We start from the raw sequence: 17494 nt of genomic DNA on the forward strand, positions 1-17494 counted from the left end.
CAAACCCCTGCAATTGTTCACTGAATACATGTTTTGTTCAAGAATGCAGGTGTAATTACTCTTGTAGTTTGTCTTAAGAATGTTTAAAGTTATAATCAGTGGTTGAGTAACTAAGTAAGCTACATTTACTCAAGTACTGTACCAAAGCAGAATTTAGAGGTACTTACTATATACTTACATTTTCCTACTGATACTGAGGTACTTTTGCTTAAGTAAAGGATCTGAATACTTCTTCCACCACTGGCTATAATATGGCTTTGGTGTTATTATTGGCTGGATTCACCATCAGCAGCTTTATTTATTCATATAATGGTGGTCACATATATACTCCTCTTCTTTCTTCAGATGCACTTTCGAAACATTTTGTTCCCACGCCTGCAAGTCCTCGGCCACCTGCTGACACCTCCACCCCAGCCCCTTCCAACAATGCAGAAGCAAGTGCTCCTGTCCCCCTCACCTTGGACAAGCCCAGTGTGCAGTATCAGAGCTCAAACTCATTAAAACCTACCTGAGATCTTCTATAGGGCAAGAATGTGTCAGTGGACTTTCCATCATTAGGGTAAATCATGTGGTCTTTCAACAGATGGCTACATTATGCATATTGCACTGATTTTTCTGTAATATAGTTTTTTGTGCAATAGTCTTATTTATATTTGTAAATCTGCACTGATGTCTTTGATTTTATATTTTTGTGCAATACCTAATTTATATTGTATTTATATTTCATGATATGCAATTGTTTCTTTAATACTGGGTTATTTCTAAAATAAAGAAAATTGACACTAAGCAATGCAGTGTCTTTGTGAGTGTATGAATTTAATTGGTGTGTGATGGCAGTTGTCTAACATGCAAGGGGGCAAATTGGTCAGGGCTGGCTCTGGAGGCTAGCATGGTGTTTTCAAACTTAGTACTTCAAACTGAGTAGGCTTGTTCCCAGCAAATGTTTTGTTCATTACAATAAATGTACTCAAATTTAGCTGTATATTTGTCTTTTTAAGGAAAAGGACAACTAGCTTATTTGAAAAACAATGAATCGCCTAACACATTTATACACAGATACACAACATCAAAACAGGATTGTTGTGGAACTCAAAATGTTAACTGTATCAGTATTAGTCTATGCACATCAGATAATTAATAACATTAAATAAGAAATAAGAAACCAAAGTTTAACAGGAGGCGATTCCTTAACTCTTTGCCATAGTTTTCAACTAGCCTATACTAAAACAGTATAATATAATTCCTGAAATTCAGTTATGATTTCCAGTGGCCCCATCTGGTCACCTCTATTAAACATTTCTGGAGGCGCCACTGTTGCTGAAGTAAATGATGTGAATATTTTTCCACTCCTGACCAAACCTTGATGGAGAGACTAAATCATTGTCCTGTTTTGAAGTTATGTGCGCCGAAGAGGAGTGTCATTAAGTCCATATATTGTCTGTCCATAGAGGTCGCTGTTGGAAAGTGACGCGATTTTCTTTTCAAACTGCAGTTTACAAACACCACGCCCCTGTGTCAAGCCTCATAAATAGCTGCAGGCCTATTATATGTCATTCTCATGCAAGAGAGGGAAATGTCGATGCAATTAGGTAAATGAGATGCACCCAGAATGTAGCTCAAGTTATTTAAGACCTTTTCTTTTTTCTTTTTTTGCCTAGTGTTACACAAAAAGATATTTCTTCATACTCCGGTACAGTTGGTGGCGGTAAAGCTATTTATTGCAATCCGCCGGCGGAAGAAGAAGAAGAAGAAGAAGAAGAAGAAGAAGAAGAAAACTAGGTCGATGGTAACACGGAAGTAACTTTAGTGAGCGTAGATAAAGTATGGAAAGCCCAGAGTTAACCTTCACTTTTGCCTATATTGTGTTCGCTTTCTGCTTCGTGTTTACACCAAACGAGTTCCGCTCGGCCGGTCTAACCATTCAGAACTTGTTCTCGTCCTCGCTGGGGAGTGAGGATGTGGGATTCACCCAGTACCACATCAGGAGGACCAGCATTACTGTACTAGTACACTCTGCACTGCCTTTAGGTAAACGGACACTCCCACGACACGGATATAACTAAGTCATACTTGTCATACTACCAATACCACACCGACAAATACTGGATAAGCTAGTTAACGTTACTCCACACAGTTTACCAGCAGTACGTGAGCATTGTTGGATAATCTATCATTAAATCATTTACGGAAGGTGTAGCGGTAGTTTTAACTTGTGAACTTCAGTCCCATGTTTACATTTAGGCAACGATTATTACCAAACTTTGTTTACAAATGATGTGACAAACGGCGTGTTGGACACTTACCTATAACTTAAATGTAAGGGTGCAGTGTTAGAGTTTTGGGACGTGTAAGAGGACATTCACAGGGATGTGAACACACAACACGTTATCCCCACAGCCACTGTTAATGTACCAACAACACAAGAAACCACCAGCAAATCCTCACAGGCTGCGTTGTACATTTTTGTTCACATGTTTGTGCATGGGGCAGGGTGGTGTAAAATCATGTGCTTTGCTTACGTCCACATTGTTTTTCATCTCTCTAGGTTACTACATAGGGATGTGTATTGCTGCTCCAGAAAAAAACCTGGGATACATTCTCCAGGTTGGCCTGTCTCTATCTGATCACTGCACATTAATGAACACTCAGTCTGCACACATGCCATGACTATTTAATTTCCCATAATTCCGATTCGGTAAATTGTGTAATGATTGATTAGATTTGTTCTGGAGTTGAACAAAGACAGTTGTGTGTACATTCTACCCTAGATTTAAGCAGGTGCAGAATATCACATTCAGCAAAGGAGGGTACCTACACACAAGATTCAAGGCACAGTAGTAAGGGTGATAATAGAACTAAGTACCCAAGGCCTCGCCAAGGGGGAGGCCCTCAACAAATCATTTTGAAAAAACATTTTGAATTTTTACACCACTGCTGATTTTCTTGTGCTTTTTCACAGAAGGAAGGGGGAGGATGAGGAGAAAAGAGGAGAAGCAGATAATGAGCCATCTTATCTCTTTATAAACAAACTTTATATTATTTTGCGCCATGCAGGTCAATTCACACACCTGTGAATAATGCCTTAACAGACAGGAGAGGTCTCCATCTAATAACATTAGAACCTAACGCTATATTATTTCACACATTCAAGAGTAAATTATAAAAACCAAGAGGACCCTGTCTTAGTTTAGAAACTAAAGTTATTGTTTGTTTGTTTTTTAACATATTTTGTTGGCTGAATAAATATTTTTATAGACTATTTCCTGTCCTCAAAGCAATATTAGAACCTCTCAGCGTCCACCTCCATGTGAAGGGTGCACTAGGTTTAGTCCATTTCATTTAGTAGAATATCCTAACAGTTTTGTCTCCAAATGCAGTCGTTGCAGCTGATACTAATGATGAGACGTTCAGGGGCCTGTTTCCAAAAAGCAGGTTTAACAAACAAAGTTTTCAGCTCTGAGAATGTTCAGCCAGAGCTTAGTGTGTGTGTTGTGAATAAAACAGGCCATCATCAATGTATCTCTGATACTATAGCCCCATTCACACTGTCCTTTCAGTGCAGGAATCATGCACCGATACTCTGCCTCACTGCAGCTCTGATCCGCCTCCGGGGGTAGTATCAGAGCGCAGCAGAGGCGCTGCCTCAACAGCATTCAATGACTATATTTAAACATAGTCACTGAATTGCGGTCAAAACACGTACGGATATATCAAAAACCCGCTTTTCAACTACTTCTTGTCCAGTTCTAGAATCTGTTTGAATTTAAGTTATCGCTCCTTCTGGAACGCAAATTCCAGAGTTCTCCTCATTTCAGGTACAAAAGTTAACTTGGCCTCAAAGATAAACTGATTAGTATTGTTGGGCAAAGGTCAGGGTCAATGTGATCTCATGGTGTCCCATTAACATGAACACCACATCTTATCTCATCTTAACAACATTCTGAATTAGACACATCATTTTTTTTTCCCCAGTGCTGACGATGGAAGTAGCTAAGGAGTGAGACATCTGGCTTCTTTGTCATCTCTGTTGAGAGTTGCAATTGCACAGTACTGATCAGGCAGCTGACAAGGATTGGTTACTGACATGGAGGCCACTGACAGTGTCATGGTGGTTACTTTTTCATATCTTTTACTTCAGTCTTTCTTTTAAACTCAATGCTAACTGTACAAGTGCTGCTGGAAAGGAGAGAAATGGAAAATAATTTACTCACCAGCGTCCTTAACAATGTATGTTATAGCATGTCCACTCGGGTGTTGTGTTTTCATCACAGCCAATCAGAGCTGGAGCCAATAAATGCCCGTGACTACTGCAGAGTCATTTGACGCAGAGTGAATGCAGATTATACACATTCACATTAAAGACACAAACCAGATTTTAGTGTTCGTTTTTTGTGGGAATTTTTGTTCAGTGTGCAAGGGATACTAGACCTTGCAAAAGAATGAGACAGGCTAACAACATACTCTGGATGTATTGAAGTCTTCTGCTGTTTAAATACACAGTAATACTCAATTTACATTACATACCATCCAAACAAAACTTTGGGACACAAGGCTTTATGAAATATTTATATATTATTTATTTTTAATATTTCTGCCTCAGCAATAAACAATCTTTGACTTATTGGCATATCCTTCTTTCATCAGGTGAGTGACAGCTGGAGAGCATTTCTCTTCCTCTCTCTCTGCCTCCAGTTGGCCAGCTGGACGCTCATCATCTACTGGTCCAGCCATCACTGGCACAACCATCCAATCAGCCGGGCCCTGCAGGCCCACATACATCCTCCTCACTCTGGTTGGGGCTCTGTGGCAACCAGCGTCAACGATGAGTTCAGACGAATAGATAAGTTTGCTACAGGGGCACCTGGAGCCAGAGTTATTGTTACCGACAGCTGGGTGTTAAAGGTGAGTGTGTGTTCATGTTTAGTGAAATCAGTGGTGTCCCAACTACAGCCCAGGAGCCATGTGCTACCTAACACACTTTTACAGTTATTTTATTTTTACACAGCTTAAAATTAAGCCTGGCCAGCCGACCATATTACAATGCAATGTAATTACTTTTGTAAGCACTAGGTGTCATTATCACCATATGTTCAGATGGCATCAATGAAGTCGATCTTCCATGGGAGAAATTGTGTTGAGTTACAGTCAATGGCTCTCTGGCCATCACTAGTGAGTGAGTAGAATACCATCCCTGGAGGTCAGTTAAGGCCTGGAGTCTGGAAGTGAGGCCTCATTGACCATTTGAATTGTATGATATATCAGAAAACACATAATGATGTAATGTGTACTGTGGTGAAAACTGTTCTTGTCCAATCAAGAGGGCTTAATCAGCAGGGCTGATGCACAGGAAATGATGCACAGTTTACAGGGATGTAATCTACCACACAGATGTGTGTTTTTTGAATGGTCTATCAAAATATTTAGATACGTTTTTTTTGTATGTTTCATTTCCTTGAATTGTTACTCTCATAATGTTTAGACTTGACACTTTTTTTTTCTCAGGTTAAAATTATTTACACAAGAATGATGTTCTATTGCATGTAAGAGTTTGCCTGCCTAAACAGTGTGTTTGATATCAAAGCTGAAACAGGCTCAGATTGGTCGACTATACAGGAACACAGCATCTGATTCGTGAGCATCATGGACATAGTGGACACAGGGAAACTTGGCAACAACAGCAATAACTGTTATTTAACCTGAAAAATGGATTATTATCAAAGAAGAAGACATTTAGTGTCAAATTTATCATTGTGGATTATTCCTCCAAAAAGAGGCTCGATTACAAAACTTGCTCAAAAGGAAGGGAAAATTGTATCTCAAAATTTGTTTGGAGTCTGGAGACTTTCTCCACAGATGACAAAAAAGCAGCCTATATCATTAATACTTATTAGTTACCACACACTTCAGAAATGAAAACAGACAAACGGGTACAGCGATGCTGTTTACAAGGAAAGAAACCTGTGTGTGTGTGTGTGTGTGTCTATCTATATATACACACATGTAAAGTTTATACACATATTAAAACAAAATGTTGTAAAACTCTCACGAAAACCATGCTAAACATTTTTGAGGATCTTACCTTCATCAGGATTGTCCCATTTTGTCTCTTTCTAGGTGACCACCTATCACGTTTACATGGCCTTACAGAGTGACTGTCATGTGACAGTGACAGAGTCTAGACAACACCAGCTGAGTCCAGACCTGGCCTACCCTGCACAGATCTTGACGCTGAGAGTGGACAGCATCAACCCTGCTGTCAGACCCTTTGATATCAGGTATGAATGAATGTGTGTGTGTGTGTGTGTGTGTGTGTGTGTGTGTGTGTGTGTGTGTGTGTGTGTGTGTGTGTGTGTGTCTATTTTGACATTTGAGCTGCCAGGACAAAACGCTATATGCCATGTCCAAAAAGACCAAGACACTTTTCCACTGTTTCCAGGCTCAACTCTACAGAGTATGCAGAGCTCCGAGAGAAACTCCATGCTCCCATCAGAAACTCTGCCAATGTAGTGATCCACCAAACTATCAGTGAACTCTTCCTGGAAACATTTAGAGCTCAGGTGGACCTCAATCAGCCGTACACACTCCCCAGTGGACAGGTACGCTACCGTATTTGTGTTTATGTAATTGCTGTGCTAAGCTGAAAAACCCTGTCCATCTGAACAAGTAAAAAATAATCTGAAGACTGTTTCCTCTCCATACACAGGAGATTGAACCCTGTATTGGCTGTATGCAGGTTCCGGCAAACACCAAGCTGGTTAGACTCTGCCACACAGAAGGTAAGAGTGTGTGTGTGTGTGTGTGTGTGTGTGTGTGTGTGTGTGTGTGTGTGTGTGTGTGTGTGTGTGTGTGTGTGTGTGTGTGTTAGGCATGGGACAATATGAAAAGTTGATTTGATATCACATTTATCCTGGCCAAAATAATTGCGAGATTAAAGTGTTATCCCGATAACTGTATGAATTTGCTTAATAAACCTGAAAATAGCCTTTTTTTCTCTTTCTTTTTAGATTTATAGTTTTATTATTATTTTAAGGATGTCGTAGAACATATCCAATGTCGACAGGATGCATTGCAAAGTCAAAACAACGCATAACAGTGCTTAAGAACAACCCCTTTAAAAGGATAATGTGTTGAATAAAGTAAACTTGTATCTAAAGAGAAAAAGGGAGACAAGAAAATATTTACAGTACTGACAAAACCTAAATAGTTACAAACAACACACAATAAAAAAACTTAAATCCCTAAGTAATGAAGGATCACCTTACACAAATAGACTAGGAGAGAAGGGGATTTTGCATTTCTGGATACATTCAATCTGGGTACTAAATCCCACCCAGAATTCTCGTATGTTAGGACAGTCCAATGGCACATGCCCTCTCCCACCTGGCATTTCCAGCATATAGGGCCAACTCTTAGTTTAACATTATATCATGTTGATGGTGTCCAGTAGACTCTGTTCAGGATCTTAAATTGAGATCTTAAGATCTCTGGACATCTGGAAAAAATGCTTTATTAGCATTTTCAAGAGAGTTTGTGCACTCAAGAGCATTACCAATACATGCTGTAATTTCTGATAGCTTAATTTCAACAGCCATAGTTGCTCGCTGAATGTTGCTGCGTTTTTGCTCTTGTTTCTCCGACTTTTCTTTGATTAGTGCTAGGGATACAAATTTTCAACAGTTTCTTTAATTGATAGTCGGATGCCTTAATAATCGATAATCTGTTAATCATTAATAATATATGAAAGATGTTGTACATTTTTTTCCAGTAGAAGACTGTTTTAACCCTGACATGATCTATGGTCGATGTTAAATGATTGTAGGCTACATTAGGGGTTGGAAGAACAGATAAAGTTCCTTTATTGATAAACTTGATAACACAAAATTGTGACAACTGGCCCAACAATTGGCTATAATGCAATAATATCAATTTGTATAGAATGTCTTTTTGTATTTTAAAATGACAAATGACTTGTATTTTAATAAAAGATACTTTTTGATGTATTTGTGCTCATCTCTGATTGTCGATTAATACATTTTTATACATAAATATATACATATACCGGTAAATTCTTAATGCCGATTAATCGATTAATTATTAATCATTAACATCCCAAAATAGTGCATACATGTTAGCAATGTCTGCTGCCAGCGAGGAATTATGAAAGTTGGGCTTGCTGGGCTCTTTGCTTGGTTAGGTATCTTAGTTGTTTTACTTCAACATTTCAACTCAACACAGGTCGATATTATGAAGTAAGCTGTATCGTCAGCCAGAGTCATGTGACTCCCTGGAATGACTTTACCTGACACTTTGTTCAGACAAATATTTGTAATGCTTCATTTTTATTGTGGTATCCATAGGATTTGACCATATCCAATTTCATTTGGGGGCAAGCTGAGCCTTCAGCGATGGTGACAGGCTTAGGATTGTGGAATGACAGGGAAAATGCAGTATTCCCTTTGTGGCAGTTCAAAATACATCAGGGAATCAATTTAGAACTGTCTGTTAGCAAGCTAGACAGCATTTTCAAGTCACTCGTGAGGATATTCATGATTATCCCAATGATGGAAAGTCACCACGATCAACTTGTCCTGATTGTTCTATTGTCCCATCCCTAATCTGTGTGTGTGTGTGTGTGTGTTAATTTTGTGACTGTGCCTTTGACTCTGTGACTGATGTGTGTCATAGGAGCTGATAATGAGTCGGAGTGCCAGCAGTGTTACTGCAGACCCATGTGGTGTCTCTCCTGTCTGGGTCGATGGTTTGCAAGTCGCCAAGACCAGCAAAGACCTGAGACCTGGTTGTCCAGCAGAGTCCCCTGCCCCACCTGTAGAGCTAAATTCTGTATACTGGACATTTGTATGGTCCGTTGAAAAAACCCATATAGAGATCTAAACTGACTGACTTTGACTTCCCCTGGACTTAATGTGGAAGTGTGTGTTTAAGAAAAGACACTTTATTGTCATTGTATAAAGAAGAAAACAACAAAACTGTGTTTGTAGCAATCCCGTTTAGCAGCATTCTAAAAATCTCAGCATTGTAAAATCTATAAGAGTAAAAAATATCCACAATTAAAATAATAATATATATCACATAGAGAAGTAAATTCTAGCCAGTAGGCAGATCTAAATAAACAGTTTAAAGCATCATTCAACAACAAGTCCCTGGAGGAGAAGGAGTGGACAGGACACTGGACTGAACTTACCTGAAGTTACTTACCTGTCTATTCTGTTCTTTTAATAAGGAGTGATAGTATAAGGTAATGATATAATACTGATAAACATATGGTTTGAAGGAGCAACTTGTAAAAATGAACAAACATTATCAACAGACTGTGAGGAAACAACAGTGTTGGAGTTATGTCGAAGACCTCTGTGTGCTGTGTAACAGAGATATCTACTGAAGTTGATAGTCCCCAGTAGTTTCAGCTGGGTGATATACAGTACTGTATGTCTGAATGTTAAATTCTAGCCATATTCTACAGATTACACCTTTAAACCTCAACAATGTGTCAAATGGCATGATCAATGTGACATTTGGGGAGCTTTCCTTGTTTTGGGGTTTTACCCAGAGAATCAAAGTAAAAAAACGTCAATATCAACCTTGGTGGGATCAATCTGTGACTGAAGGTGCTCTGCTGAAATACCTCCAGGGCATGACGTGGGTGTGTGTCATTGTTCATTATAAAGTTAAGCTTTGAGAGCATTCTCGCCTCAGCCACCGGCTGAATTGTGTCCTATTCAGTCCCAATGATGGAATTTTTTTAAAACTCTTTTCCTGTCTGCTGTGTAAGCACCCTCCCCCCAGCACACCACGCCAAAGAACAGAGCACTAGCCACCACAGTCTGATAGAAGGTGCACAAGAGAGGCTTGCAGATGTTAAGGGGGGCTATGAGCCACAGGCAACAGATCCTGCCAAGAAGAAGTGCTCACAAACACAGATTTTCATAAATTTGTGCCCAAGTTATGAGAGAAATAATTATTTTGTGTGGAAAGAAGAAGTCTTACATTGTTTTACAAAAATGTTGTGTTTATATGTGTGATAATTGTAGTTGAAACAAAACAAGAAAGTGAGGATGATGTCAGTCAAGCACAGTCTGTACACAGCCACACAACCTGGCCAGTGAGGAGAATCGAAATCACCTGTATGAGTTTCCGTCATGGATGTGCATGAATCTCGGGGAGTTCCTTTTAAAACCAAGTTAAATGGGGAAAAAAAGAGCAGGTAGAGTAAAGATATCCATTAATACAAGACTTTAAACAATAAATCACCCCTATCAGTATTGAGATATTGCTGTGAACAAATGAAAGCACTGCAAAGATAAATCAATCATTTTTGACAACTATGATGCATCTTGTCAGTTTGTAATGTTGGCAGCAAAAAAAATGTTTGTAATTTGACATAATTGCTGACTACACAGCAACATGCAGGCAGCAGGAGAGTTGAGCTGCAGATTGAGACTCTAGGTAAAGTAATAGCTGTTAATTTAACTTTTTGCACCACCTTTTCTTTATTATATCTGTCTGTTTAGCATCTAATAAGTTAATAAATGGTGTACATTAACAAAATACAAAACTGAAATTGTGTTCAGAGATAGTATCTTTGATAGAATGTCTGGTTGGAGAGTTGACATTCAGAGGTGACTGCAGACCTACAGGAGCAGCAATTATGTTTTCTTTGCCATTTAGACAGTGTTTGTCGTTTTGCTATACAGGATATAGATTGTACAACAGTTGGAATTTGGTTGTAATCTGAGGCATTAGACGTAGGCATGAATGCAGTTCTGCTTTTATTGGTATTAATTTGCTGAGGAAGCTTGCACGAAGTAGCAAGAATATGGCCACAAGGGGGCGTTGGTGATTGCAATGGATGGATAAAGGTTCTCACTGTGAAAGAATGTTAAAAACAGTATAGAAAATATTTTCTGTTAAAATGTGTGCACCCAGGCTGCATGTGTGGATGCCATTGTTTCAGTTGAAGGATGGATGACTCTAGAAAAGATTAGTTATCTATAAAAAACACAAAGTGGGCAGGACAGACCAACCAGAGCCGGGTGTGGAGGTTAAGGGTCCGACTGAAACATCCAATGTCACACTTGAAAGATGGGATTGGGCCGGACACAAAAATCCACTTGTCTAAAAAGTTAAGAGGTTTACTAAAATCGCATTTTGATTTTCAGTCGTCTGATTTTCTGATTTCATGGACAATTACATTACGAGGGGTGTTTGGCTAAGAGGTTGGGGATTTTTTCCAGAATGTGAGCAACCACTGCTCCTGGGAAGTAAGAGTTTATGGACGATCTTCTCTGAATGTTTCTCACAATTGAGTCCCTGATGACCAGGATGGCAGGAGGTGGGGCTGGCATGGGAATTTGAGCTTTTTGGAGTGGAAGCCGCAGCTGGAGGAGTACGGTGACAGTCATTTTTTATTGACAAAAGCAATATACATATATATATATATATATATATATATATATATATATATATATATATATATATATATATATATATATATATATATATATATATATATAAATATATATATATATAAAAGCCATTAATAAACATAAAGACAAGTTAAGAACAGAGCCAGAGGGAGTTTTCAAATAAATAAATTAAACATGGAGCACAAATGAAGTTTATGCAGTTCTCTTATTTTTTCAGAAATGGTTTTAATGTACTGCTTAGTTTCCTTTTTATAAAACTATAAAGACAGGTTTAGAGTGGCTAAATTTGGCTTTGTGGATATACGAAGAAGATGGTGGCTAGCAGGATAATAGCAATGTATGATTTTGAAAAGAACTTCCCTTTATTTCTAAAAAAAAATAATTGTATTGAACATTCCAAATATTTCCCCAATGTTTGACATTTCAGTGTTACACTGAGGCTGATCATCCCTGAGTGGTGGGACATCATTATGTGATTGAAACACTTATTGAATGAAACATTTGGCTTGTGAACAATTTCCAGTCTTCAAACACACCATAATCACATTCTGGGTTATTACCTGATCATTTCACAACCAGAATATCACTGCAGCAATGCGCTGCTGATTGCACCATCTACCTCCATACACTGATCAGACCACACGCCCCAGCGCGAGCACTTCGCTCCACTACATCAGCTGGCTGGTGTCAATCTTGGTGTTGGTGTTCATGTTGTTGTTTGTTGTGTTCTGTCCGAGTGTTTGGACAAGTTGTGATTTGATGCTTCGGCAACATTGTTGTTGAAACTTTCATGCCAATAAAGCCCCTTTGAATTTATGAATTTGAATTTAGTACCGCCATCGCTGAGAGCAAACAAAGGTCGCTCAGCGAAGTCGCGACTCTTCACTGTTCTGGATTAAATAGGAACCAAACCGCAAAACCAGACAGCAAAGCACTTGCAGTTGTTAAGAGTTTCTCGAGAGATCAGCCTTTGAAAAAAGAGATCATACAGCAAAACTGTTTTCTGTCTGCTTTAACTATATTTACACATGTAAAGAGGACAAGATTGGTTTTAATCTAGGACACAGACACCAGTTAAAATAATGCAGTCATAAGGATAACTGCAATAGAAATAGCCTAATCCATCCATAAATCCAAGTTAATTACAGTCTAATTTCCATTTCCGGTCTAGGTCAAAAAATTAATCTTTCTGATTAATACAGCTCATTAATGAGGAAACATTGCATTACCTGCACAACCAGCAGCAGAAAATGTAAGTGTCTCTCCATTAAGAGGGCAGTGCGCAATTACGTATGAGGCACATCAGTTTAACTTTATTCAGATTTCTCGACAATTATAAGTTCTGTTAATGTTCTTTAAAAAATGGAGATAATGTTTGTGCATTTTTTGAAGAGTGCAGACAAATTACTGGAAAATCCCTTCAGCTATTAAAGCCGACTAACAGCTGATCCAGCTGTGATCATAAACGGACGTCGCTTCGGAGGAAAGGACATCTCATTCTCATTTCGTAAAACATATTTCCTTGTTTCCTCTCTCCTCCCATGTGTAGCGTTCTCACCACACTCATTAGAAGGGGCACCATCTCCATTTAATTAATTGATTCATTAATTAATTAGGAGGGAAATTAATCACATCAAATGAATCAATCTTATATCTGAAAGCTGTGAATTCTGATTACATTGACCTCCATAAAGGAAAACAAAAATACAATCACCTAATTCAAGATATTCATTGAAATATAAGGGACATGGATGATGAATAAGGACCACTAAAAATACACAGCTCAAAAAAAACTAATGGAACACTTACAGTAATCGTGACAGTATAACACCAAGTCAGTTAAACTTCAGGGATATCAATCTGTCCATTTAGGAAGCACACGTCATTGTGAATAAAATTTCACCTGATTTGGTGCAAATAAAAGTGACAACAGGTGCAATGGAGAGACAAAAGCAAGACAACCCCTAAAAGGGAATGGTTTTACATGTGGTGGTCACAGACAATTGCTCTCTCCGTATCCTTCCTGACTGATTCTTCTCTAGTTTTGTGTTCTGCTAGTGTCCTTGTCACTACTGGTGTGAGGCAATACCTGCAACCCAGTCAGGTTGCACAGGTAGTCCAGTTCCTGCAGGATGGCACATCCATGATAAAGTTGGATCAGCCTGTGATTTCAATTTTTTTACTTAGTTGGTTTGATTTTGAATCCAGCCCTCTACCGGTTGATGATTTTGGTTTCCACTGACCGTTGTTAAATCATTTTGTTTTCAAGAAAGTATACAATGTATCAGTAAAGATTTTCAACTTGAATGATTTGTGCATCAAGTTGAACTTGAACGATCAATTTTGGTGATTATAGAAAGTTGTGTGAATCAAATGTTCTTTGTAGCATGGTCTCTAAACTTCTTCTGAGTGATTCTGATTGATAACAGCTGATGACTTTTCTGGGCCCATAGGGCTTGTTTGACACACCCATTAGACTCAGCCACAAACACTACAATGGGAAAGTCTAAGGAGCTCAGCATTGATCTGAAAGAGCACACTATTGATATGAACAAGTCAGGAAAGTCACTTTGAGCCATTTCAAAGCAGTTACGGGTCCCAAGATCAACTGTACAAACAACTGTTTGTAAGTATAAAGTGCATGGCACAGTTGTGTCACTGCCATGATCAGGAAGAAAACGCTGCAGTGAATTAGAAGCTGCTGGAAGACAGGTGTCAGTGTCCAAAGGCAAGCATGTTTTGCATCACCATGGGCTGAAAGGCTGCCATGCAAGAAAGAAGCCCTTGCTCCAGCACCCCAAAGTTTGATGAAAGTTTGCTGCTGATCACATGGACAACGAAAAAACCTTATGGAGAAAAACTATGTGGTAAGATGAAACAAAAATTGAGTTGAAAATTTAAGATTGGGTCTTGGGTGCAGTTCCAACAGGACAATGGGAAAAAAAAGGAATGGCTAAATCAGGCTAGAATTGAGGTTTTGGAATGGCCTTCCCAAAGTCCTGACTTGAACCCCATCGAGAGCATGTGGACAGAGCTGAAAAAACAAATCCCTGCTAGGAAGCTAACAAATTTAGTTGAACTTCAGCGCTTCTCTCAAGAGGAGTGGTTAAAAATTCAGCCAGAGGACTACCAGAAGCTTGTGGATAGCTATCAAAAGCACCTAAATGAGGTGAAAATGGCCAAGAGACATTTAATCAAACAGTACAATTACTCTATGTTTATTTTTGACACAGCAGATTTGGTCACATTATCAGGAGAACTATAATAAACTCATTATTGAACCAAACTTGATGAATCTTTGTTTTTTGTGAAAATGGTCTCATGTATTGTATCGTCCTGTCATTCACTCTGTGTGCGATATATGTAGGCCTATGTATATATATATATATCATACATACATCATGTATGTGTGTATATATATACACATATATACCAAAAGAGCAATATATATATATATATGTACATATACATATACATATATATATATATTGCTCTTTTGGTCACTACCCACAGCTCGTGGCCATAGGTGAGGGTCAGAACGTAGATAGACTGGTAAATCAAGAGCTTCGCCTTCTGGCTCAGCTCCCTCTTCACCATGTTGGTCCGGAGCACCCACAGTACTGCAGATGCCGCACAAAACCTCCTGTCCATCTCCTGCTCCATTTTCCCATCATACTTGAACTCCTTCGCTTGGGGCAAGAGCTCTTGGGGCAATCCACCATTTCCGGCAGAGAAACATTGCCTCAGACTTAGAGGTGCTGACCCTCATCCCGACCGCTTCACACTCCGCTGCAAACCGCCCCGCTGCTTGCTGGAGGTCACGGGCCAAAGAAACCAACAAAACCATGTCATCTGCAAAGAGCAGCTACGCAATTTTGAGGTTCCCAAACTGGACACTTCCCTCCCCACGGCTGCGCCTCCAGATCCTGTCCATGAAAATCACAAACAGGATCAGAGACAAGGGACAACCCTGGCGAAGTCTAACACCCACTGGGAACAGGCTTGACTTGTATGTTCAATTGAAGAGGAAAAAACTTCCACAGGACTCCGATGTAGAAAAGGATAAAACAAATATATTTCTTCCTTGGGTTTGCTGTATCTTCTTACAAGAGTATTCAAAGTCAAGTTTTCCTAATCAGCAAACTATACTACAGTAAGAAAAACATGTTGCTCCGTCCTTGATTGAGCCTCAACTGTCTGAAGTCACTTCTGTTGTGTGTTGGAATGAAGATGAGATGCTTTGGGAGTGGCGTTACATTTCCTTTACTGAACAAACCGCAGGTTAAACATCACTGTCCACATGCAGGTAACTAAGTGACCCCGATGCCTGTGACCCGGAAGCTCTATAAGCCTGCTCCATGGCAACCCCAGCGTATCCAGTGGCCACTGATTACATTACACCACATCCCCCTTACTTTAAATTGAAGTGACCCTTAACTTAAGCTTACATTCAACACAGTTAACGTAATAAACTTTCCCAACTTCTATTTCTTTTTAGCTGACTTTGTTCTAACAAATCATATTACTTTACATAACAGCAAATTCAGATTTCTTACAAAGTGTCGCAACATAACTATTAAGGCTTCTTTTTAGCTGCCTTTGTTATAACAAATCATATTACTTTACATACCAGCAAATTCATATTTCTTACAAAAATCTTGCAACATACTGTAACTATTAAGACTTCAAACTAAACATAACTTTAAGTCTATATTTACGCATACATAAACCATATACAGTCTTTTTATTTTAGTTTCACAGGTCTCTGCGGTTTTACCCCTTCTCTGCCTGACCTCGTTCTCACGATGCCGGGCGTGTTTTGCAGTTTGGCCACAAAGGTAGGAGCCTCTGAAACTGTCTCTATAGATACGTCCACCTCAGGCGGGCATGACTGCTGAGTCTCACTCTTATACCCTGGCAATGGTATTGGTACAAGATGACTGCGATTCCTCCTCAGTGTCCCAAGTGGCCCGCTGACCAGGTAGGAATGCGGGGTAGGGTGGACAGATGTCACTGTACCTTGTGCCTTTGCATCAGAGATCCAAACAGAATCCCCTGGCGACCCCTGTGTCTCCTATTGAAACTTTGTGCCATCTCCCATCTCCTCACCCCCTCCTCCTGACAGAGTCGATGCAGGTCTGGGAGAGCTGGCAGCAAAGTCTCTGGAAGTGTTGGCAGCGTGGTGCAAAGGCGACGTCCCATGAGTAGCTGGGCCGGGCTGTAGCCATTACTCAAGGGTGTGGCTCTGTAGGCTAACAAAGCACGATAGGGGTCTGTGGCCTTTTTCAGCAGGCTTTAACTGTTGAACAGCACGTTCCGCCTCGCCATTACTCTGAGGGTATTTAGGGCTGCTGGTCACATGTTCAAAGCCATAATTGTCTGCAAACTCCTGCATGTTGTGTCCAGAACTGCGGCCCAATGTCACTAAGAAGTGTCTCTGGGATGCCATGACATGCAAATACCGACTTCAGATGAACAATGACGTCTGTGGACCGCGTTGGACTGAGCTGCGCTATCTCTATGTACCTAGAGAAGTAGTCAACCACTAGCAGATAGGTGCTGTTTCTCAGGGTGAATAGGTCGGCACCTAATTTTTGCCAGGGCCTCTGTGGAAGCTTGGTCAGCATCAGGGGCTTCTTTGTAAGCACTCTTTCTTTGATGCACTCTCTGCACCTTAAGACTAGCTCACTTACCTGATTACTTAGTCCAGGCCACCACACTGTCTGACTGGCTCGCTCCCTGCACTTGGTGGCCTTCATGAAACTTCTCTAAGACGTTATTTCTCATGTTTACAGGTATAACTAACCTAGTTCCTCGCAGCATGTATACCTCCATCATACACACTCAAAACAGTTCTTTCCGGCCAGTAGTGTTTGACCGCTCCTTGTAGCTGGTTTCGGTCCGGCCAGCCCTCCTTACAGTACTTCATGACTTGAGAGCAAAAACTGTCAGCGCACAGTTGCCCTCAGAGCTCAGCAAGATACCTCACTTGTGGGAAGACTATCCAACACAGAGTCAACATAGATATTAGTGTCCTACATCAGGTCTGT

The 17494-nt window shown here is 39.9% G+C and overlaps 1 protein-coding gene across 1 annotated transcript; it reads left to right on the forward strand.

Moving 5' to 3' along the window:
* Positions 1 to 1696: 1696 nt before the first annotated feature.
* On the forward strand, positions 1697 to 10340 carry tmem129 (transmembrane protein 129, E3 ubiquitin protein ligase). Its single transcript, XM_073487555.1, has 7 exons — positions 1697 to 2028; positions 2546 to 2604; positions 4645 to 4902; positions 6115 to 6275; positions 6437 to 6596; positions 6704 to 6776; positions 8686 to 10340. The coding sequence occupies exons 1-7, from the start codon at positions 1824 to 1826 to the stop codon at positions 8868 to 8870; spliced, it is 1101 nt and encodes a 366-aa protein (XP_073343656.1). The 5' UTR covers positions 1697 to 1823; the 3' UTR covers positions 8871 to 10340.
* Positions 10341 to 17494: the final 7154 nt, after the last annotated feature.

Source organism: Pagrus major, chromosome 18 (genome assembly GCF_040436345.1).
Source record: "Pagrus major chromosome 18, Pma_NU_1.0".
NCBI lineage: Eukaryota > Metazoa > Chordata > Actinopteri > Spariformes > Sparidae > Pagrus > Pagrus major.

Excerpts from the sequence above, each read along its gene's own strand:
- tmem129 (XM_073487555.1), top strand. The coding sequence starts at position 1,824 with ATGGAAAGCCCAGAGTTAACCTTCACTTTTGCCTATATTGTGTTCGCT. Across the intron at positions 2,029-2,545 it reads ACACTCTGCACTGCCTTTAG|GTTACTACATAGGGATGTGT; the intron begins GTAAACGGACAC and ends TCATCTCTCTAG. Across the intron at positions 2,605-4,644 it reads ACCTGGGATACATTCTCCAG|GTGAGTGACAGCTGGAGAGC; the intron begins GTTGGCCTGTCT and ends TTCTTTCATCAG.